At 48.2% G+C, this 23145-nt stretch overlaps 3 protein-coding genes across 3 annotated transcripts; 1 reads left to right on the top strand and 2 right to left on the bottom strand.

Annotated features, from left to right (window-relative positions):
* Positions 1 to 68: 68 nt before the first annotated feature.
* b3galt6 (UDP-Gal:betaGal beta 1,3-galactosyltransferase polypeptide 6) lies at positions 69 to 3417 on the bottom strand. The gene is made up of 2 exons (XM_048256051.1): positions 2869 to 3417; positions 69 to 2231 (listed from the first exon to the last, which is right to left on the bottom strand). The coding sequence occupies exon 2, from the start codon at positions 2221 to 2223 to the stop codon at positions 1189 to 1191; it is 1035 nt and encodes a 344-aa protein (XP_048112008.1). The 5' UTR covers positions 2224 to 2231; positions 2869 to 3417; the 3' UTR covers positions 69 to 1188.
* A 173-nt stretch (positions 3418 to 3590) lies between these two features.
* LOC125302277 (coiled-coil domain-containing protein 42-like) lies at positions 3591 to 7858 on the top strand. Its single transcript, XM_048255389.1, has 7 exons — positions 3591 to 3720; positions 3810 to 3909; positions 4048 to 4152; positions 4599 to 4799; positions 5299 to 5520; positions 5850 to 6002; positions 7460 to 7858. The coding sequence occupies exons 1-7, from the start codon at positions 3602 to 3604 to the stop codon at positions 7523 to 7525; spliced, it is 966 nt and encodes a 321-aa protein (XP_048111346.1). The 5' UTR covers positions 3591 to 3601; the 3' UTR covers positions 7526 to 7858.
* Positions 7820 to 22879, bottom strand: hipk1b (homeodomain interacting protein kinase 1b). The gene is made up of 18 exons (XM_048254531.1): positions 22482 to 22879; positions 20512 to 21236; positions 19582 to 19955; positions 18514 to 18637; positions 18024 to 18143; positions 16109 to 16195; positions 15808 to 15992; positions 15155 to 15305; positions 14633 to 14819; positions 14276 to 14394; positions 13798 to 13932; positions 11777 to 11925; positions 11459 to 11638; positions 11065 to 11208; positions 10621 to 10823; positions 10065 to 10189; positions 9410 to 9561; positions 7820 to 7823 (listed from the first exon to the last, which is right to left on the bottom strand). Exons 2-18 carry the CDS (start codon positions 21226 to 21228, stop codon positions 7820 to 7822), a joined length of 3156 nt encoding a protein of 1051 aa, XP_048110488.1. The 5' UTR covers positions 21229 to 21236; positions 22482 to 22879.
* Positions 22880 to 23145: the final 266 nt, after the last annotated feature.

The following is a 23145-nucleotide window of genomic DNA, read 5'->3' as shown; positions in this document are numbered from 1 at the left end:
GCAAAAGGATTGATATAATTGACAAAACAATGAAACATCTGCATAAAAAAGTAGAAAACACATATATGGACACTTTTAAAAAAAACATTTTAATAACCTGTAAAATATTCAAGGACACAATCATACTCAAACTTATCAGGCCACTGGTTATGCAGAATTGTTTTGTTGTTGCATAATTACATTTCAAATACATACATCCCACAGACTGGAGGACACCAAGCACAGTTTAAAGTCAAAGAATGTAATCTGAACGGAGGTCTGCGTCACGATCCCAGAGATCCCCAATACTCTGAGACCATGCTGTTCTGTATGTGCTCGGTAGAATGACCGAGATAAAGTGAGCGTGTGACAAACAATCAGCAGTCAACCTTGTAGTGAACGTTGGTGATGTCGTGTAGGTTTCTTATCCCTTTGGTGGTGAAGAATGAGGTCAGTGATTGATATGAATCTGGTGAAATGGCATGGGGGGCGTGGGGGCATGCTGTCATACAGCATTCAGCCTTTCAACCCTCATTCAGCCCTTCCATAGCCCCCTGGGCCAACCTGTGCTTTTATATTTCACAGAAAGGGAGAAAGGGGTTCAAACACATAAAGCCTCTGTGCTTTAAAGCATGAAGGGTCTTTGTAAACACAACATTCCCACGTTCACACACGTGAGGCATCTAACAGCACACTTGAAGCAGGTGTGGAGGAATGGCAGATGAACCCAACCCCCTCTGAACCAGGGCGGAGAAGCTGAAGCCTACAGACAGAGGAAACCCCACAGCAACAACAGAATCACTACAGCTCTATATGGCTGGGGGTTGGGATGCACTGTGCTTCAGCAGCCAGAGGGGATTCAGCTTTCACATAAGAGGAGTGAGATTTGGCCCATGTCCTCCTGACAACCACCTACAGTCACCACTCCACTCCACTCAGAAAGGGCTCCAGTCCAGTGAGACAACCGTGTTGGTGGTGGGAGTGTCCAAAGTCCTCCGTGTTATTAAATGATAATAACAAACTCAGAGCTCCTAAAGCCCCACTGACCCTCCCCCCTCCCCCAGGTCTCCCATGACATCTCCCAGCATGACCCACATTCACCCACACAACTACTCAGGGCCAAGCCCACATCACCGGATACAATAAATAAATAAATAACAAACATGGCAACATGAACCAGAGTCCACCCAGGGGCTGAGAGGTATGAGATCAGGGGATGCCGTCCTTGCGCTGGCAGCACTGCGAGGGCGGCACGCTCCAGTCGTAGATGTAGGACAGACGCAGCTTGACCTCCTCCTTGCACAGGCGGCCGTCGCGCTGCAGCGTCTGCTGCTTCTCCAGCATGTCCTCCAGGCTCTGCTTGTGCGTCACCAGGTACTTGTTGCTGCAGCCGCGCGACTTGTACTCCGTGTCGAAGCGCGGGTCGTGGAGCCGCTTGACGTCCACAGGCGCCAGCCAGGCGCCCAGCGACACGTCCTCGCTCTGCCACGTCTTCAGGTAGGCGGCGTTGAGGCGCACGTAGCGCACCAGGTCGGCCGAGAGCACGTAGCCACCGCCCAGGGCGTACGGCAAGTAGTAGTCACACAACTCCCAGGTGCTCTCCTTCCACTTCCCCGCTGCCTTGACCCGTCCACGTCCAGAGAAGAAACCCCAGTAGAGGCGGTCGGTTCCGACCGCCGCCGCCTCACGCGCCTTCAGCTCCTCCTTCAGCAGGTCCAGCCGGGCGAACGTGTCGTCGTCGGCCTTGAGCACGTAGTGGAAGTCCACGCTGCGGTCCAGCCAGGAGTACATGTGCAGCAGCTTGGCCGTGAGGTTGTCGTACGAGTCCCGCAGCTCGGGCAGCAGCAGCAGGTCACGGTGGCGCGTCTGCTCCGTGCCCAGGCTCTGCAGCTCCTCGGGCGCCAGACCCTCTGTGCCCACCACGAACAGCGCCAGCACGTCGGGGTCGCGCCGCGACAGCCACGTGCTGCGGATGATGCTGCGCCGCTCAGTGTACTTGGGGCCCGTGGTGATCAGCACCACCAGGAAGGCAGAGAGCTCTTTGGCACGAGGGGGGGCATCAGCGTGGTCGGCAGCAGCGGCGACAGCGCGCGCCTCGGCGTGAGGAGCCTGGCCAGGGGAGTCTGTCTGCTTTAACGTCTCAGAGGTGCACTTGGCCAGGAACACCAGCACCACAGCGAAGAGGCAGAGCACTCCGATCACCAGCGCAGTCTTGTGTCGGCACAGCAGGCGCACCAGATTCATGATGTTGCCTAAAAGAGAGGAGAGGCAAACCAAAACATGATGTTGCCTAAAAGAGACGAGCGTCTGTTGAGAATGCCACCAACAGGGCAGTGATGGATGTTGCAAAGACTAACAGTTTGTATCATGAACCTTGTAAAGCCATTTACTTCTGCTGTCAACCATCTACAAAGACCATGACAAATCATTACCTGCCAGCCACTGAGAAAAAGATTACTTCCGGCAAAATATATTGCACTATTTCAACGGCTTGTTTAAATATCGACATATAGTTCTCAATCCCAGAGACATGTATACATTTCAAGTAGCCGAAATGGTATAGCATAAAGATTAGTGCTGCTAATGTAGGATATTAGCTAATTGTCCATATGGTTATGACGACAAAGCCAAAGCCAAATACAACTGCTTTGCCTTCGTGTTTCGACTTGACGTGAACCTTATGAAATCTAACTAAAATGAAATATGTAGCCATAATAAAGATCGGCAGACAAGGAGGTACGGGTCAAATAAATGTTAATTAAAGAGCGTTCCACACTAATGTTGAATAACATTAGGCTACCTAAGCAATGATTGCTTGCTAACAGGCTAACTAGTCTGGCTAACACAGTCAAATGCGAATAAATGTGAGGACAAGGATTTGCACTGTACCTGGCAGTGACAAACAACATTAACGAAACATGTAACGTTGGAAGACGTTATAGTGTCGAGGTCTCATTGTGCATCCATGGAGAAAGAAGCTAATGCTACTACGATGGCTCGGAAGCCTGCTACAGCTAGTTAATGAAGACTAGCAACTTGCTAGTTCAGTTAGCCAATAATATCGCTAACCCAACTGAGAAAGAACATTAACACTTCTGATGATATACATATATGCCGCGCATTTTAAAGCCTTTGGCAAGTTTCTTCCCCCATGGCCAGTCAATCACCACAATACTGGGGGTAAAACGAAAGGCAGGCAAAGGGCAGCGAAGAGGGGCTACGACTACGTTGCATTATCCTGACAGTCCCGACATATGTAGATCCATCGCTGCTGACTTGTACATTGTCCCACTCCCTGCCTGTGCCCTGCCAACAGAAATCTCTCTCTAACGATGACGCAGGCACTGTTCAGCAGAATTACAAGTGTTTCTATTTGCATAGTGCGCCATCTCGTGGATGAACATGATGGTTGTGATTATGAAATCTGTAATCAGACATCATGCAAGCTGCACCCATAAATGAACTAAATAAATTGATTACTTTGTATCAGACTTTGTTGTATCAAAGAAACGACGCAGTCTAGAATTATTATTTTGTATCAGCGTGTTGCTATGATACTCCATTGTTATGCTGGTATGATGTTTGTTGGTTTCTCCTGGAATGATTCTAAACCCTCACTTTGATGTTGAAAGCATTTCTACAGTTCTACAGTTCTACAATCATGGATGCCAAAAACAAGGCCAATGACTTGGCAGCAGCTTTTAACAATCATTTTAAAAACAATCTACAGCATCAGCTTTTGTATGTGATGCTTTTACGAATTCTAGTTGTGGTAGCTGTTCTTGGTGAGACCCAGCAGTATAATATTACATCTCCCTTTTTCCCTACAGGGGGAAACAAAGTGAAGATTTCGTGGCTCCTGCCACCCGTCTGCTGAAGAAGAAACAGGAGGAAAATGACGTCCATCAGGCAATGCTGGCCGTCAAAGAAGTGGGAAACAATTGCTGTCATAGTCTTCATTTTACTTAATTCTTTAGATTAGATTAGATTAGATCAGATTTTATTGTCATTGTCAAAGTACAAGTAGCCTACATAGAAATGCAGATCCACTCCATTGTGTATCCGTAGGATTTCAACATGACTGCTAGAAACCGGCGGCTGAGAAGGGAAGAGCTGAAAGTCAAGGAAGCAGAGATCAAGGGTCATTTATTGAAATTTGATCAGTTTCTTAAGGTGTGTTTGTGTGCCCCATAATAATTTATCATAACTGCAGTTTGCTCCACTTGTCACAAACGAGATAGAACAATACTACGGTTACTGGTTTATTTCAGATTGCAGATTGCATACTCTGCTCATGTGTATGTGTGGCCGATGACTGTATAAATATAGCAGCAGGTTTGGATGTCTCCTTTCCATGATCCAGCTTTCTTTCAGTGTTTTATAGTTTGATTGAAGCCTGCTGGGGAAAAAATCCTTTCAAGTATGAGGAGCCTCCAGTTTCGCTTAGCTGTTTACATTTCTAATGCTCTGGTCTTTTTGCTTGATTTATAGTTTCTTTATTTTAGTTATTTATAGTTTCATTATTGAGGTGTTCAGACACGGGTTATTTTTTAGCCTTGTTAATGTTAGTGCATGCATTGTGATTGTGGTAACTTGTGGTTGTGCGGCGGTCCCGTCAGGAGAATGAGATGAAGCGCGTTCGGGCCATGAAGAAGGCGGAGAACGAGCGCAAGCTGGCGCTGCAGAAGGCCATCGAGCTGCGGGCCCTCGAGGTGGACCTCCAGGTCCTCACGGAGGAGAGGGACCGGCTGGCCAGGCTGGCCAAGAAAAATGAGATCTACCTGGACTATATGCTTAAAGTGGTCAGGCTGTGCAAGCAGGTAATGAATGCAGGGGGATTGGTCAGAAGGACCACAGGTGAGTAGAGGTGGGTCTGAATGACAGGTTTGACCAGATATGGCAGAGTGTATGTGTGTGTGTGTGTGTGTGTGTGTGTGTGTGTGTGTGTGTGTCTGTGTGTCTGCATGTGTGTATGTGTGTGTGTGTGTGTGTGTGTATGTGTGTGACATTTTCAACTGAAATACAGAATGTGATTAAAACAAACATCTTGTAGACACATCACAAACATGCATCACAAAATGAATAGAGAGACAAAAGCAATCAGTTTCCTCTGATATGTTGTTAATGACAAGAGGGCTTACAGTAAGTACGTTTTCCTCAAGGATAGTCATTCTAAAGCAGACACGACAGATATGTCCAGCTAGAACAGGTGAGCTGCCCCCATTGACTCCAGGTACATCTCTCACGGTCCCACGCCAAACACACAGGTGGAATAGCTCCCCTTAGTGTCTTTTTCCATCTGCTCTCTCCGCTGTCCAGTTTGACGAGCCTCGGCAGGTGATGCCTCGCTTCGACACACTGGTCCAGACGCGCGAGGACCTGCTGCAGAACTCCAAGGAGGGCGAGGCATCGGTCAACCAAGCCCTGACTCTGCAGGCACATTACATTGAGCAGAGCCAAGACAGAATCATCAACTACAACAACAAGCTGGCCCTGCTGCAGACAGAGCTGGACACCGTCACCAGCCACGCCATGCTGTGGGTGAGTCCACCACCAGCCAGCAGGGGGCGCATAAGCTCATCACAATAACTCACCAAACTCACACAAGCCAGCAGGGGGTGCAAGAGTTCATCACAATAACTCACCAACGAAAATACATTTTTATGAGAGGCCCCCTTGTGTCAGGCTGGGCCGGGCTCGGGCACAACGTTCACAGGCTTGGGTAGGGTCGGGCTTGATTTTGGGCCCGATCTAAGCTCTAGCTCAGGGCCAGGTGTGTTCCAGGGCTAGGTATGCTCAGGGACAGGTGATCTCAGGGCCTCAGGTGCATTGCCCCTCTCTCATGTCTTCCTGTTCTGTCTTCCCAACAGGAGTCCAAGTGGGTACACATACAGAACACGGCCGCCAAGAAGACCTTGTTGCTAGGCACCATCAAGATGGCCACTCTCAACCTCTTTGTGTCCATGTGTGGCAAAGACAAACGGGGAATGTGTACAGAGGACACAGGAGAGCAGCTCAGTCAGGTAGGATGGTATAACACATAACACCTAAGAGTATCACTGCAGCAGCACAATAAGGTAGGATCAGAGAGGGTTAAAGCGGAGCTAGTAATCAAGGATCTTTGGTAGGACGCTATAACAGAGTATCACTGCAGCAGCCCAGTAAGGTAGGACGCTATAACAGAGTATCACTGCAGCAGCCCAGTAAGGCGCTATAACAAAGCATTACTGCAGAACCTCAGTAAGGTAGGATGCTATAACAGAGTATCACTGCAGCAACTCAGTAAGGTAGGACCAGAGAATGTCTAATAAGGGGAGAACTGCCACTCTCGGAAGACTTCCGATTTCTGAACTGGTTGCAGTTCCTGCTGTGGTTCCACATGAGGGCGCTCGTCCACGAGTGCAGAATGCATGGAGGTCTATGGAGCTGTACCCCTCAAAATCCACTTTTCTCGGGATATAATTTTTTTTCAAGTAATTTGAATATTGTATTCGAAAGGGGAGGCAAAGAAAATACACTTGGTTGAGTATTATATTTTTTAAAGTCAATTAATTGTTCTAAAAAGCCTTTCAAACGTGTCAATGACGTCATTCATTAGCACAATGCTAGCGTGTTATGGGCAACAACGACCCAACCTGTAAGAAATCAAAAGGACATTTTGTACTCGTTCATTCAACTTTTGACCTATAACCCATGTTGAAGTTATACAAACTACAATCAAATCTCAGATTTGTCAACGACAATCAGGTGAAAGAGACAAATTTAGCCGTCTAGCTCCATTGACTCCCATTCATTCTGCACTCATGGCGATCGCCCCCAGTGGAACTCTGGTGGAACTGCAACCAAAATTCGGTACAATAACACTTAATACGGAGTGGTCAGGCTCTCCGTAGACGGGCTCTGGTAGGACGCTATAACAGAGCATCACTGCAGCAACTCCGTAAGTTAGGACGCTATAACAAAGCATTACTGCAGAACGTCAGTAAGGTAGGACGCTATAACAGAGTATCACTGAAGCAACTCAGTAAGGTAGGACGCTATAACAGAGTATCACTGCAGCAACTCAGTAAGGTAGGACGCTATAACAGAGTATCACTGCAGCAGCTCTCTAAGGCGTCACTAATGAATAATGGAGCAAAGGACACAAAACTATGCAGGAATTGTAGATCTTCTAAACTATTCTCCAGAGTTAAATTCTACTGCAGAAGACTGCAACAGCTCAGAGAGGCACTAATTAGACTGATGTACTAAAGTGGATGTTTAAAAAGCTATAGGGGCCAAACAGTTTGATTGCTTGTAGAACATAAACACAGATGAGCTTAGAAGGGTCTACCTATGGTGAGCAGGCCATCAATGTCCTCCCCTGAATGTAGCGTTCATATACTGGAAGTCGCTTTGGACAAAAGTGTCTGCCAAACACCATAGACATCAGAGCTCGTTCTGTTAGATCAACTAGCATGTGTTTCTCTTCTGTTTCCAGATTCAGTCCTTCCTGCTGAATCTGATCAGCATCATGGAGGAGCTCCACAAGGCAGAGCACAAATAACTGCGCTGAGGCGAGGTAAAAGACATGAAAGCTGGGGTAGCCCCAACCCCATTCTACCACCCCTACCCTCAACACTAAACCGAACCCCATTCTACCACCCTAACCACATCAACACTAAACCGAACCCCAGTCTACCACCCCAACCCTATCAACCATAAACCAAACCCCATCTACCACCCAAACCCTCAACGCTAAACCGAACCCCATCCACCACCCAAAGATCAACCGACCCCCAGCTACCACCCAAACCTCAAACCTGAGCTGCCTTTTTGGGCTACACTTCAGAAGTCATCCTCATCTACACAGAAATGTATTAAACAATTCAACATTTCACATAGCAGTGACAAGTTGTTTAGAAACAAGAATGGCAAAGCAGGTAGAGTCATGTTTCTTTTTATTGACCAAATGTGACTGCGCTGTTCTACAATTCTTACTGAAATACCAGGTATGGACAGGATCAAATGAACAGGTTAAACAAGGAATGTGGGATGAGGCCGTGTGTCCGTATGTGTTTTGTTCCAGGGCTATGGCCTGACGGTACCATGATAGAGTGTGAGGTGCTGAATACTTGGACTCTAAACTACACCAGTGAAGTTCTTTGGGTACAAGATACAGAAAGGAACTGGGTTAACAATTAGACAAAATGGTTTCCTATGGTACTTTATAGGACAGACACAAGGAAACTCAAAAAAGGGGGCAATTTTCTAACTAGAGCATGTCATTTTTATACACATACGCAAGGAGCACAAATCACTTTGGGAGATGTTTTCCAACCCAGCGGACACTTTTTTTTTTTCTTCCTTCTTCCACCTCCAAACATGAATTAATCAAGATGGGGAAATATCTTAACATTTCAACATGGTAGACATTCCAAACAAACCAACCACCCAGACATCTGTCAAAGCAGGCTTCAAGACTAACGTCCTCTATTGCTCTTGCAGCTACGGTTCACCTGCAGTTTATATGATTCAAGTAATTACGCCACATAAGTCCCAGTCTGCTCAGCGTGAACAGAGTCATCCTGCTCCTCTTCCCAAACCTCCGTCCATTTCATCCCCCCCGTTAAATCACCGTGAGCGTCGTCAGAAGTTCGGTGAACGACACTCACAGGCATCCAGAGCAGGGAAAACATAATTTAAGAGAAAACGATGAAATGAGAGAGATATAGCAGGTAAATCAAAACATGACACAAAAAACACAAAACACAGAAAACACCAGTGACACTACTGAGAGTTGGGGCAAGACTACGACTACAGGAGAGGAGGGGGAGGTTAGTGTGAAACCTGTTTAACTGCCACAAGAAACCAGGAGCCATCTTAGTTATAGTCTCTCTGGTTTCCTACAACAACAACACAGGGATAGTGTTTCTCTATTGCACTAAAAAAATAAAAAGGAGGAGGAGGAGGAGGAGGAGGAGGAGGAGGAGGAGGAGGAGGAGGAGGAGGAGGAGGAGGAGGAGGAGGAGGAGGAGGAGGAGGAGGAGGAGGAGGAGGAGGAGGAGGAGGAGGAGGAGGAGGAGGAGGAGGAGGAGGAGGAGGAGGAGGAAGAGGAGGAGGAGGAGGAGGAGGAGGAGGAGGAGGAGGAGGAGGAGGAGGAGGAGGAGGAGGAGGAGGAGGAGGAGGAGGAGGAGGAGGAGGAGGAGGAGGAGGAGGAGGAGGAGGAGGAGGAGGAGGAGGAGGAGGAGGAGGAGGAGGAGGAGGAGGAGGAGGAGGAGGAGGAGGAGGAGGAGGAGGAGGAGGAGGAGGAGTAGGAGGAGGAGGAGGAGGAGGAGGAGGAGGAGGAGGAGGAGGAGGAGGAGGAGGAGGAGGAGGAGGAGGAGGAGGAGGAGGAGGAGGAGGAGGAGGAGGAGGAGGAGGAGGAGGAGGAGGAGGAGGAGGAGGAGGAGGAGGAGGGGAAGAGGAGGAGGAGGAGGAGGTGGGGGGGACGCCCGCCGGTGGATAGGTGTGCTGCCGACGAAGTGAGCCGCCACCGCTGCCTCGCTCCTGAGACGAGGAGGACGATGAGGAGGAAGAGGAAGAGGAGGACACCAGAGTGGGCTGTCAGGGAGAGCCAAGAGATATGTTTAACTGACCAGCCAATCGCCATTAATCTGCACTGCACATCACTGACGGCCTAAGACCAACATTCTGACTTCTGCGTACACAGAACATTGAGGGAGTAAAGGGCCATTCACACCAAAAAACGATAATGGCAAAAAAAGTATAGTTTTAGCTAATAAGAATCACGACATCCACACAAACTATAACAATAACCTCATGAACAATATCATTGGGGATCACTTTCAGAGCAATTTTGAGAGCGATAAAAAGCTGGCAGTCAATCAGAATCCATCAAATCAACACAAGGAGAGACTTTCATTATCGTTGGCCAGTGTGGATGCTTTTATTGTTAGTCATCTTTATAGTTTTCGTCCCTGGTGTGAACTGCCTTTTACTCCATGTAGGAAAGTGTAAGCTCGCCTAGCTACTGACTACACAGCCTCCTGATTAGCTCAGAGGCCTGCAGAGAGGCAGCAGGTGTACAGGTGAGTGGGGATTACCTGGCTGAGGTTCAGCGGCTGTGATCTGCTGGGCGCCTGCAGGTGGCGCTCCACACTCTCTCCGGAGCTGCACGGCTGCCTGGTGGCAGCACGCTTGGGCTTCAGGTAGCCGCTCTGGGAATTACCTGCAGGGGGCAACAGAAATGGCTTACATCAAAAGAGAGCCAGACGCAGACACACAGACAGACACTTAAAAAACAATTAGGGGACTTGGTCCAGACAACTTCATAGTGAAACTGTGTCAGCCAGTGGTGTAGTCTACGTGATACACAGAACTACACAGGACTATGCAGTATACCCACTTAAAAAGCATCACCATCTCAGTCTACCCACTTAAAATATGCAAGAATACGTATTAACATTAACATTTGATGAACAGTATACCCACTACAGCCAACTTGGCTACACCACTGGGGTCAGCAGTATATGCTGCATATCTCTGTATTTGTACACATCCTAGTGGTTGTGTTGCGTCTATATGCTACAGTTGCTGGTGGTTGTGTTGCGTCTATACGCTACAGTTACTGGTTGAGCTGTGCAGTCCTGTGGCACTGACCTGTGATGGACGCCCCTTTAGAAGTGGTGCCCTCTCCCTGCTGCGTCTTCACGGAGGGCGCCACCACCGCCAGAGACTTGGACCCGCGGGTGGACCCTCCACGCAGGAGGGCGTGCCGAGGTCGCGGGGTCAGGGGGCTGGACGAATCAGAGTCGTGCACCGTCACACAGCTGATGACATTTGCACGCTGGTTGGGGCCACAGCTGATGAGAGAAATGGAGATGGTCAATTATTCGTCCAAAATTAAAACGAGATTACGTCACTGGGTGAAATTGCATTTGTCAAATACATTACAAAATGATAAATTGGCAAAACAGCCCTAGACATCTTAAGACATTACATGGTAGAATATATCAAAAACTCATTGAAACAGGCAAAGGTGACGTCTTCAGCATAAAAAATGAGCAGTGAATTTGGTAGAACAGACACAGGAAATGACCTCACCTCGCTGGGTGAAACTTCCTTTCATCCTCGTCCTCAGTGTCACTGTGGATGGTTATGACACTGACAGCAGGGCTAGGTGTGTCTGAGATGACGATTGGCTGAGAGAGTGTGGCGGTGTACGCTGGTGTGCCAATCAGAGGACCACTGTGGAAAATAAATGAAACAAACAAATAAATAAAATAACAAATAAATAGACAAATAAAAAGATTTGGTCATTTGGTCACATCCCACACAAATAGTCAAGATAATTTCCTATATTACACAAAAGTGTGTGCGAGGTGCATTAAACTTTATTGTACCATCCTGTCCTCTGCCATCCTCTCATTCTAACATACAAACAACGGAGATTAAATGGCACTGCTGTAATGAGCTCCAACAGGAAGTGACACCTTACCTGTTCCTGCTCTCCTGGCGCCGCCCCCTGTTCCTCTTGCCCCCACCCCTCTCTTGTTGGGACCGCCCACCGTGCCCCACCCCTCTGCCCAGTGACTGCGTGGGGTCAAGGGTGAGATGGCCACCCAGGATGTGAGGGTTCTGCTGCAACACGCCGCTGTGCTGACCACTGTGGGAGCCCCTGAAGGAAGGAACACACACACACACACACACACACTTACAGTTAATGACCTGCAGTACACACACACACCAATGAAGTGACACAAATTGACTGACCCCACATACAGTCACTGTGTGTGTGTGTGTGTGCTCCTCTCACCTCCAGCCGGGTGTGTGCTGGACGGCGGACGCATCGGTCACTAGTGGCGACTCAACCGCTGTGTGCCCTCCGCTGTGAATGGCCACGCCCGGGACCTGCTGCCATGCCGACGGGATCAGGATCTGCTGCGTGCCCGACGGCCAGGCCTGCTATACACACACACACGCGTACACACACACACACACACACAGGAAAACCAGAAAAAAGAAAACGGTGTTAGACTACGCTGGCTCAGAAGTCCATCTCAGAGCAGAGTGCAGTCTGGAGAGCACATCTGACCTGTGTGAACCCCACGTGACCTCCTGCTGTCTCTCGGACAAGCGGCCCCGAGCGGAGCGGTATGGAGGCGTGAGGCTTAGAGGCAGACTAGTGCTGCTCCAGAAAAACACGCTGGCCCAGATAGCAGCTGACACAGTCCAGAACCAGTCCCGGTCTGGTAGGGACCAGAGGGGTACTCCTGAGTACATGGTTTAGCTACCGGACCAACCCAGATGAGCTAAACTCAGGGCAGGTGGTAAACCTCCAAGTAGAAGAACCCTATGACTTCATTCTCCTAGCACAACAAAAAACACAGGGCTCTGCTACTACAGGCTTTACCACTCACTCTGAGAATTCGCCCAGGCACTACACCATGTACTGGGAATACCCTGAGGGGGCTCTAGGCAGGTTCAGTCCCAGAGTCCGCTGCTATGGGGGTGGGTGGGGGGCTGACTGTAGTAGGGGGTGGGGGCGATGGGTGAAAAAGCCACTGCGCCATGCACAGGAATGCTTGCGGCCTTAGCCAACATGCTCAACAATGCAGACAGGCTTTCTGCGCACCAGATACACCGCTAACAACACAAAAACAGACCATCAAATCATCATCATCATCATCATCATCAGCAGCAGCATCAGTCACCTACAGGTCAGTGATATGCACACGCAATGCAACAAGCAGAGGCCGTTTCTGGCCCTTCCCTCCCGCCGGCTGGCGACCTGAAACAATCTGGAGCGTTAGAGAGACCGCGTCAGTCACGCTGAAGCCAAGCATGGAAAGCATGCAAACACTACCAATCAGGCAACGCAGAGAGATGAGAGGAGGAGAGAGGGAGGCAGGCATCCACTGCTGAGCTGCCCTGTGAGGAAGAACCAATCACTGAGGAGCTGAGAAAGAGGAGGTGTGGTTATGGGAGGTCCCTGTTAAATCAGGAGAAACTGCAAAAGCCTCAAGATGGCACCTGTGGACAGACTGGCACCATTATGGAGGGAGCTAGGAGAGGGAAAGAAAGAAAGAAAGAAAGAAAGAAAGGAATGAAACAAAGAGATAAAGAGAGGAAAGAAAGAAACAAAGAGATAAAGAGAGGAAAGAAAGAAACAAACAAAGAAAAAAGAGATAAAGAGAGGAAAGAAAGAAAGAAAGAAAGAAAGAAAGAAAAGAGAGAGAGACTGAATGAGATTGTGTGTATGTGTGTGTGTGTGACTTCGCTGCAGCCAAACCACGTCTCCTCTCCTGTGAGCTGATGAGCTGCAGAAAAGAGGGGGGGGGGGTCATGGAGGGGGGAGAAGCTGCAAGCCAAGCACAGACGAGTCAGCGCATGCGTCCCATGCCTGCAAACCTGCACAGAGAGAGAGAGCATGAGAAAGAAAGAAAGATGAGGGGGGAATCAAAAGAAAGGGCGAGAGAGCGAGAGAGAGCGAGAGAGAGAGAGAGAGAGAGCAAGAGGGAGAAAGAAAGAGAAAGGAGATGAGGAGGAGGGAGAAATAGGAGCAAAAGCAATGGAAATAGAGAAAGGGAGGACAATAGTTCTAGAATGAGACCAGGGACACAGGACAGACTGGGAGACAGGACAGACTGGGACACAGGACAGACTGGAGGAGTAACAACACAACTGAAGGAAGAAAAGAGAGAAATGAAAAGAGAATGAAGAGAGAGGGAGAGGAAGAGCAAGAGTGGCAGAGGGCCGTTTGTTTGTTTGTTTGTTAGGAGGGTGTTTGTTTGGATGCGCTGGGGCGAGCGGGCGGGTGGGTGCGGGTCCGTTTACCAGCACAGTGGCCGTCTGTTCCAGGAGGGTGGGCCTGGGCCCCCCGCAGCCCAGTGCCAGGGGCAGCGGGTACTGGGGTGCCACCCCGGCTGAGTGCGGGTGCAGGGTGGCCACCATCAGAGGCGTGCAGGAGCCCTGGGGGAGGCAGGGAGGGTCACCGAGGGGGGAGAGGGCAAAGGTCACAGTGGATCAAGATACAAAACAAACATCACCACACTCGCACACACGAGCGCACAAACACCGGTGTGTGCACGTAACCACACAGACATGCTTGTGCGCTCATCTCACCAGGAACACAAGGGCACAGTGGCGGATCTGACTGAGGCAAAAGCTTGATGTTTGGCATCACAGGCGGATCTGGCAGCCATGACTACTGACGGCAGCCACGCGCTCTCTCACAACACACACCGAAGAGCAGAGAGAGGGTTGGGCACGCGTGCGCACACACACACACACACACACACTCTCTCTGGATTACCTGTGTGAGCATGCCCGGTTGGAGCTGTAGAGGCTGGGAGGACTGGCCCTGCTGTCCCAGAGGCACGGAGTTGTCCATCCTCACCGGATAACTGGACCCCTTGCTGGAAGACTGGAGCCCTTTTGGGGAGAGACGTTATAAGGTCATTAAGGTGAACAGCTTTCCTTGTGATAAGAGCATTTCACGTTGTGGCAAGTAAACAGAAACTCTCAAACCACACTCTTTGTACAGAGCACTACCTTCCAGAATGTCAGAACTTGCACTGGATTGCAATGAAACAGCGGCACCCGAATTGACATTAGCATTTCATTAGAGTATCTTAGCCAAACACTGAGGGAAGAGAGTTCCGTGGCTCACCTTGTATAGTGGTGGGGGGGCAGACGATGAGGGTCTGCTGGAAGGGCTCAGGCTGGCCGCAGAGCTGTGTAGTGCGGGCCTGCATGGGCAGGCTGGGTTGCGTCAGGCCCGGGATGTTGATGGTGGCCTGCTGGTACAGCGCCGGCTGGTAGTTCAGCAGTGGCACAGCGCCTCCTGCTGACGGCACCTGGGAAACGCAACGCAAATCAGATAAGCACCCCCCCCATCCAGTATCTGCAGGGCCAGGCATGGCACATGTGTGCCTCCTTCTGAGCTTGGAGATTAAGCGATAAGACTGATAAAGAAGTCATAGGCGGAAATCTCTCAGCTCAGGAGGAGTCACTCATCTGTCTGAGTAATTCTACATCTCAGGCTTAGAGAGGATCCGGTCATTATTTTTAGCCTTTTCTTAATCCACAATAATCACCGTGACTAATCACACCTAACACCCACATCACCCATACTGAGGGGAAGTGTGCCGGTGACTGACCACCTGTACGGGTAAGCCTGTGGTCTCCCTACCTGGTTGTGCTGGTTGAGCTGGCTACTGAAGGTGACGGTAAGGTTCCCCGCGGCTCCAGGGACCGTGTTAGCAGCAAACAAGGTTTTCCCGCTGTCGTACGAGCTGCTCCTGCGTTTACAGATCTCCATGTTCTGGAAGCATGACTTGACACTGCGAGGGTGTAGGAGAGCAAGAGAGGTCAGCCACTTCCCCACACATGACTTAGAGGCAATACAATCAGTCTGCAGATTCTTCTAATCTAGAAACTAATAGAATTGAATAGTATTGAATTATCCAACCAAATAGTTACATAAGACAAGACACAATGTCCTGCACTCATCCCAAAATAAATATATAAATAAAGATAATACATAGAGCATAATGAATAAAGCATTCTTCATGGCCGTACTTCAGACAAAGAACCAGTGTTTTGACCTGATAGCTGCACATTGGTTTGGTGTGCAGCTAACACCACACTTATCGTGTGTGCTACGCTAACACCACACTTAGCTTGTGTGCTACTGGCAGACAGACTGACTGACCGACTCCCCCCCCCCCCCATTCCCTGGAATAAGCTGGCCCAGGTGGGCGCTACACACTGGTGGAGGTTAGAGAGGTTCCACACTGTAATGGCCTCTTAGGGGGGGCAGGGGGGGCAGAGGAGGGCTCTTACTGGGAGCTATGTGGAAAGTCCAGGAGGTGGCTCATCGTGACAAACGGGTGGGCGAGGGTCTTGGAAGGCGTGATCCTCTTATCGGCGTCCAGGCGCAGCATCCTCTTCAGGAGGTCGATGAACTCCCGCCGGTCAGCCTTCTCCGCCAGCATGTCCGTTCCCTCCAGGTGAGCGGACAGGTTTACCTGTGTGGAGGGCGAAACCACAGCAGATGTTAATCGGCTCAACGGACGCACCGAACGGGTTCATATTAAAGAGATATGGGGAAGAGTAAATAAAACGACTCAACTTTAACTTTTACCTGCATCATGTCATCCAGGCAGTTGAAGATGTACTTCCGTGCCTCTTTGGACTTGATGCCCATCTCGGCTTCGTGCTCTAGCGGAGTCTGCACACAGATACAGGAGAGAGGAACACTGATGAGTTGAAATGCTGCGAGATCTCTCCCCACCTGAATTACTGACAGGACACCCAAACACTCAGATCCACCCACACTGCTGTACACTCCCTTCTCCAGGCCATCCTTAAAAATATTTTTGTTTGCAGTAACAGCCAAAAAAAAAATTAAAAAAATGGGTCGGTAGGTAGGTCAATATTTTTTTTTTCAAGATTCAAAGTAAAAAAAAAGTACAATTTTGGTCATGGTGATTACGAGGGAATGAATTTACACAAATGTGCATATCGTGGACGTAACTGACTGGGTCTTCAACCCGCCTTCAGGCGCATTCATTGCAAACCTCATTCTGATGCAGGTTATATAGACCAGCCTTTCTCAAACTTCTTTGACCTGAGGCCCGGTCATGGCAGACTTTTGGGTCATAGGGCTCATCTACATGTACCCAGAAAGAAGGCTACAATAGCTCTTGGCCACGCGTATATTGAAATTTGACTATGCAATACTCAATGCTATACAGTGTATTATACAGTCTCTGCTCTGTTTCTAAGGAAGTTCCAAAAACAACGCCGTTCTATTAAGTTTCGTTAAATAAATAAATAGCCTTCCAACAGGTTGAAGCGGAGCTTTGATACCAACGCTATCGATTAGTTTCAGTTTCTCTCGCAAGACGCCAGCATTGAATGAATGCTCATACCACCACTTAATTGTAGGGCTCCATGTTTAATGACATCGATAGCAGAAACGCTTGTTTTTTTTTTTCCGATCCGCGGTTTCTTGATCAACTGCGCATAAATTATCAGATGAAGCACCGGCCTAATTTCACTCCACGACTCCGCGGACCAGCAGTCTCCATGTTATGGACCCATATTTTGAGAAAATGCTGAATAGACCACAACCAATTTCAATACTCCGACACGGTCACCGTTAGACTAGGGGAGGAGGGATGAGAAAAGATCTGGCCACAGTTCTTCCAGAACTTCGTGCCAAGTAAAAGCGTTATCAGTTTGTGTGAATGAAACGGTTTAGGCCATAGTGTGACATGCGAAAACCAATGGTGTAGAGATGACGCCACAGGTTTTTTTTTAAGTGAGCCACGCTTGCATGTAGGCAATTTATATTCACAATACTTGGGCCTACTAAAAAGAAATATTATTTTATTGCATTTGTATTGGTTGTTTAGAGTAAAAAAAAACAATCGGTCGGTATTAACGCAAGTTTTACAACCGCAAGTCGGGTCGGACTAAAAGGGGGAAAAAAATAAATATTTGGGTTTGGTTCTAAATTGACAGGGTCGGTCGGGTTACGCAAACGAAAAATATTTTTAAGGATGGCCCCACACCGAGGCATTTCATCAAAGAGATGAACTATGAGACCATAGTTTCATTTGTAAATCTCCTAGAATTTCAACCAATGTCTGTGCACTGGGTCAACAACCTTGCATTGACCCTCGATACAAAACACATGAGCACCTTCTAAAGAACATTGTGCATGATCCTTCAGCAGGGGAGTTAAGAACATTCTAACTGAAGATTCTGTTCTGCAACAATGTAAGATTCTAAATTTCCATGTTCAATTCAGAGAACCCAGAGATAGATCCCTCTCTAGGGCTCTGGTTCAAGTTAATGAACTCCGATGTTCTTTAGAACATTCAATTTCCAACATTCGTACCGGATTAAGGGTTAAGACTGAAGATCATCACAAAGAAAGACACTGATGCAAAAGGCAAATCGTGTGGAATCTCACAAAACAGCAACAGCTGCACTCCAAAGCCTAAATGGTAGTCTTGTTCAGTTCAAGGGTCATGACCGCCATGTCTAACCTTTAACCTCCAGAGCGGGTAGCTGGAGTCTGGGCCCCTGTTGAAGAAGCGGCTGGTCTTGGTCCCAGCACTCAGGAGGTACTCTGCTGGCAGACCCTGTGTCTGAGATATGTACCGGATCTGAAAGGGGACACACAGACACATACATATCCAATAATTACAAACTCTGATTGGCAATGGAGCTCACAACTACAGTCTATGGTGTTAGGAGTTGTCCAAACAGAAGAGAAACATACAATAGCAACATGCGATATTAGATCATATGCTTAATTATGTGCAAGTATTTGAGTAGATAACAATCTACATGTATGCCATATGCTATTTAAAAAAAATAAAAGTCTGCATGAGGATCATATAGAATATGTATGCATCTGTATCTGCATGTTCTCTGCATGTAATGAGTGCAAGATCCAGTTTAAGCACTGGTAGCACTTAGCAGCAGAGGATGCTGGGTAACTAGTGGAGAGCAGGAGTAATCTGAGGGCCCCACCTGATCGTACTCTGAGGCGCCGGGGTAGAGTGGCCATCCCAGGAAGAGCTCGGCGATGACGCAGCCCAGTGACCACATGTCAATGGCCTCGCAGAAGGGCAGGCCCAGGATGATCTCAGGAGCCCTGTGGGTTTCCAAGACAACGTGAAAACTTGACAGAGAATCCAGAGAATAATCCTAAGTATAAACCACGCTGGGTCAGCTAAAAGCTGTTTCATGCCACATAATGCTGTTCCTCAGAAAGGGGAGAGTTTGGCTGTGTATTTGTGCAGTGCATGTGCACTATGGCCAGAGTAAAGTCAGACGCACAACGTGAGCAGAGTCAGGCCAAAGTTAATTATTAAAAGATAGATAGATCAGAATTTAACACTGGTTACATGTGATTGGTTTATTCAATTTCACTTCATCGGAGAAGTCTCGCTCATTTCAAAGTCCCAGTCACTTTCTACTACCTATATCGCCGCAGAACTCGGGCCTATAGACTAATTCTGCACTTTTCCCAGTATTTAAATTAGGGCTCTAGGAGTACAAAGAACAAGGTCTGTCAGAGTTAGTCAAAGAGAGCACATCTACTGGGCATGCTGATAACAAGTGGCTAGCTATGCTGGGCTCTTCACTTACTACCACGGAAAGAGGCAATGGCTTTGAATGAATAAATACATATTTACGGAAATAAATTATTCCCGAAGTGATGTACAGGATTTTTTTTTTTCCTTACTGAGTTGTAGTTTGAATATGTGTATGGTTAACCTGATATTTCTGCTAAATTAATTTTAGTCTATTAATAATATTGCCTTTTTGGCTATTTGATTTTATTATAAATGTAATGTTCACTGAAGTCACTGTAAGTCCCTTAGGACAAAAGTGCCTGCTAAATATAATAAACATAAATCTGAACTAGAGTAAAAGTAAAAGTAGAAAGTAAAACTAAAAGCACTAAACAGCACAGGTACAGGAGTGCATGATTATCAGAGACTCAAACCTGTTCCTCTTGTTGTGGGGTAAACTTAAAAAAAGCATGCAGCATCCTCCTTCACTTGACCACCTGTGCTGGTGTGGCCGGCTCACCTGTAGTAGCGAGACTGCAGGTACGTGGAACAGACCGCTTTGGAGACATGGCTGGCCGACCCGAAGTCGATGACCTTGACCCGGTACGGCTGGCGGATGGGGTCGACCAGCATGATGTTCTCGGGCTTGAGGTCGGCGTGGATGAGGCCGAGGCTCTTGAGCTTCATGAGCGCCGTGGCCACCTGCTGCAGCACGGGCCGGATGTGGCGCAGAGGCAGAGGGCTGAACTTGCTGTGCTTCAGGAAGTCGTACAGGTTCTGCTCCAGCATCTCGAACACCAGGCACGTGTGGCCCTTGTGCTGGAAGCACTCGTACGAGCGCACAAAGTTAAACTCGTCCGCGTTCTCCGCACTCAGGCACTTCAGAATGCTCACCTGCACGGGCAGAACATGACACTCAACATCAGTAAGGGCAGCAGATCCTCACCCACCAAGAAGACTGTGGGCACAAGTTTTCATTTCAACTAAAGTGAGGATGCGAGTCAGTCTAAATAGCAAGACAAGGCCTAATGTGAATATACATTATTAGAGACAGAAGAACTTCTCATGAGATAAGTTCAAAAAATGCACTTAGTTTAGCTTTTCTTACGTGTTATGGTTTCTATATTATATAATTTATCCATTTTCATTAGGCTATTGATTGAATTGACATTGTTGTTCATTAATGCTATTCTCCTTAATGTAATCTTACCAACTTTTTAAATTGTTTACTGTCAAATTTAACTTTGTATTGTTGTTATTTGTATGTCGCTTTGGACAAAAGCATCTGCTAAATACCATAACCATGTTGAATACATTGTAAAAGCTCCTTCTCAAGGTTCTGGAACACGCATGGAAACGGCTTTCCCGTGCACCCCCGGGGGGAAAAACGGAGTCATAGGCTGAGTGGGGTGTTGTGCTAAGGGAGGTCATATGGTCTCATCCCACCTACCTCTATCTGGCCTTGACGTGCATATGAAGGATGGTTTTTGAGGATCTTGATGGCCACAATCTCGTTGGTGCCACGCTTCCAGCACTTGGCGACCTGTCCGAAGGTCCCGCGGCCAAGGAACTCCAGCACCTCGTAGCTGCTGGACACGGAGCAGAGGATCTCGTGCTGCACCAGCTGGTAGTCGCCCTCGCCATTGGAGCTGCTGCTCTTGGTGGTAGGGGCCGAGTTGGCAATGGACTGGGCCGTGTTGCCCCCACCACCGGCTGCGCGGGCGGAGAAGGCCGGTGCAGAGAGCTCCTCCAGGATCTGTACGCTGCCACTACCACTGCCGCCGCCACTCGACGAGTCCACCTCCTCGTTCTTCCGCTTCACACCGTACCTCTGCCCCCGGCTGCCGTGGGAGTCGCCGTGCTGACTGCCACTGCCGCCACTGTTGTTGTTGTTGTTGCTGTTGTGGGAGGTGCGGGGGAGACTGCCGGTGCTGTCCGCTGCCCGCACCACCACCTGCCCGCGGGACGCCCCGGCGGGTGGGAACACCAGGCCAGAGGAGTTGAAGGGCAGGGCGGCCGACGGCGTGAAGCCATAGGCCTGACCCACGGAGCCGTAGGGCTCAGTCGACACCTCCCATGCACAGCTCTCGACCTTCATCTTCTTCACTCGGCAGAAAGCACTGGACGACACAGAGGGAGGGGAGAACACCTGCAGCTGGGAGGCCATACCTAAACCTGCGGAAGGGGGAGGACCATGATGATACAGGGAGTGTTTGGAAAGTAAAACCAGTGAAGAATGGTGGTGCATTTAAAATCCTCTATACAACGATCAATGCGCCATGGCAGTGAATGTGTATTTATAAACCATCTCGCTATAGCATTTTATAAACATATAACATTGCATGCATGCCCAACACAGATTAAGATGTTAGACATTAACTTTAAAGTCAATGTTTTGAATGGGATAAGACATCAGAGGCGTAGCCTATTTGCCAGGACCGCAAATTCGAAACCCAATCTATATTCTTTATTAAACGCACACGTTCACCCGATATATTTGGACACGATGTGAATCAGATTGTCTTTGATCTATTCATTGGACCAATATATTTACAGGACTAGATTACACTTCGTTCGCAGTACAGCACATTCAATGGCGTCGATTTACGGCAACACTAATGTTCACAGCGCCCCAAAGCCTTCGTGTGAAACCAAGTTACCATTTCGACACTGCGCCAAGGGTTTCTGTTGCGTTCAGAGTTAAAGGGTGGTTCGATTTGATGTTACGAAGGAAACATTGGAAGAAAAAACAGTTCAGATGAGGAAACGGTCAGATTGCTAGTCGGTTTTGGTAAGAGATACAGTAACGCTAGCCTAATGTTTTCCAGCGCAGTGGCTCCACCCTGCTGGTGGAAAACAACGATAGCCAGCTAAAGCGACCCAGAGCTAACGTTACTGACATTGAGTAATTTCATGAAGTCGTATCACGCAGCAAAACGACAACGTCATGATATAAAAAATGAGAAAATAGTAGATGGAAAAAACAGCTCATGCTCCTCTATATACCTACTGTCTTGCTATCGGTTATCCCAGCATATTTCATAGAAAAGTAAGGCTTCAACGTTTACAACACTAGTCTGATACGGTATTTTTCCAGGCTACCCCGACATACCTCAGAGACGATCCGTTACACCGATACCTTAGAACTGTACGAATACAAAGCGTTCACAAAAACTACTTCAAGTGATTGTGCAGTTAGTGTAATATGTACCTAGGATAGCGCTAGATGACCTGTTACTTAACGTTACAGTTAATTACCATCGCTGGTTAGCAAGCTAGCAGCAAAACCAAAAGGACAAACCCATGGACACCAAAACCATAGAGAGGAATTTTCAGCAAGATAAGAGGCCATATTTAATATTACGAAACCAAATGCAGAACAAAACATCATGTAGTAGGAAAGTATATATTTGTCCATACCTTTTTCCACGATGCGCAGTTATCTGTCGACAGATCAATCCAAGGATTAAATCCCACCGAGTACGAAGGTTAGGCCTTCATTGTTAGGCTAGATCCCACGACAACCAACCGGCCCACGACAAAAACAGCGAAATCGGCTATTGTTTAGCCGAAGACACACCATTAATGTCTTACAAAAACGACACCTTCTGCTCTACTCATTCCAAATGGCTGGTTCTCTCAAGCAGTGCTCTGCTTTTCCGATGGAAACATTTCTTTTACTATTTCTTTCGAGAGTCGTTAAGCCTCCTTCCACCGGAACAGCAGAGGTCTCGGCATCAGCTGCTTATGAGCGACTTCCTGAACTAGAACCCTGCGCGCGTGCGCACGGCCCCTTCCCCCACCAAACACGTTTCCGAGCAGGAGCTGAGATTCAGGGTTACGCAACCTGCGGACAGCAAATCCCTGATAGGAAAAAAACAACCCTTATCGTTGATAAACGGCCCGTGTTCACCAAGATTGACGTAAGAAACGAATTCATGACGAACACAGTACGCACTGAATTAAACTGTGAAATTACTAAAACTGGGTATTTCAATAACGCCAAAAGGAGGATGTTACATCTGTTATATAGCCCTGTTATGTAGGCCCAGGGTACTTGTGTCGTGATGTTCACCGTGGCAGT

This window comes from Alosa alosa, chromosome 10 (genome assembly GCF_017589495.1).
Source record: "Alosa alosa isolate M-15738 ecotype Scorff River chromosome 10, AALO_Geno_1.1, whole genome shotgun sequence".
In the NCBI taxonomy this organism is placed as follows: domain Eukaryota; kingdom Metazoa; phylum Chordata; class Actinopteri; order Clupeiformes; family Clupeidae; genus Alosa; species Alosa alosa.
The sequence above is the reverse complement of the archived record's forward strand: the minus strand, read 5'-3'. Positions and strand labels throughout refer to the sequence as shown.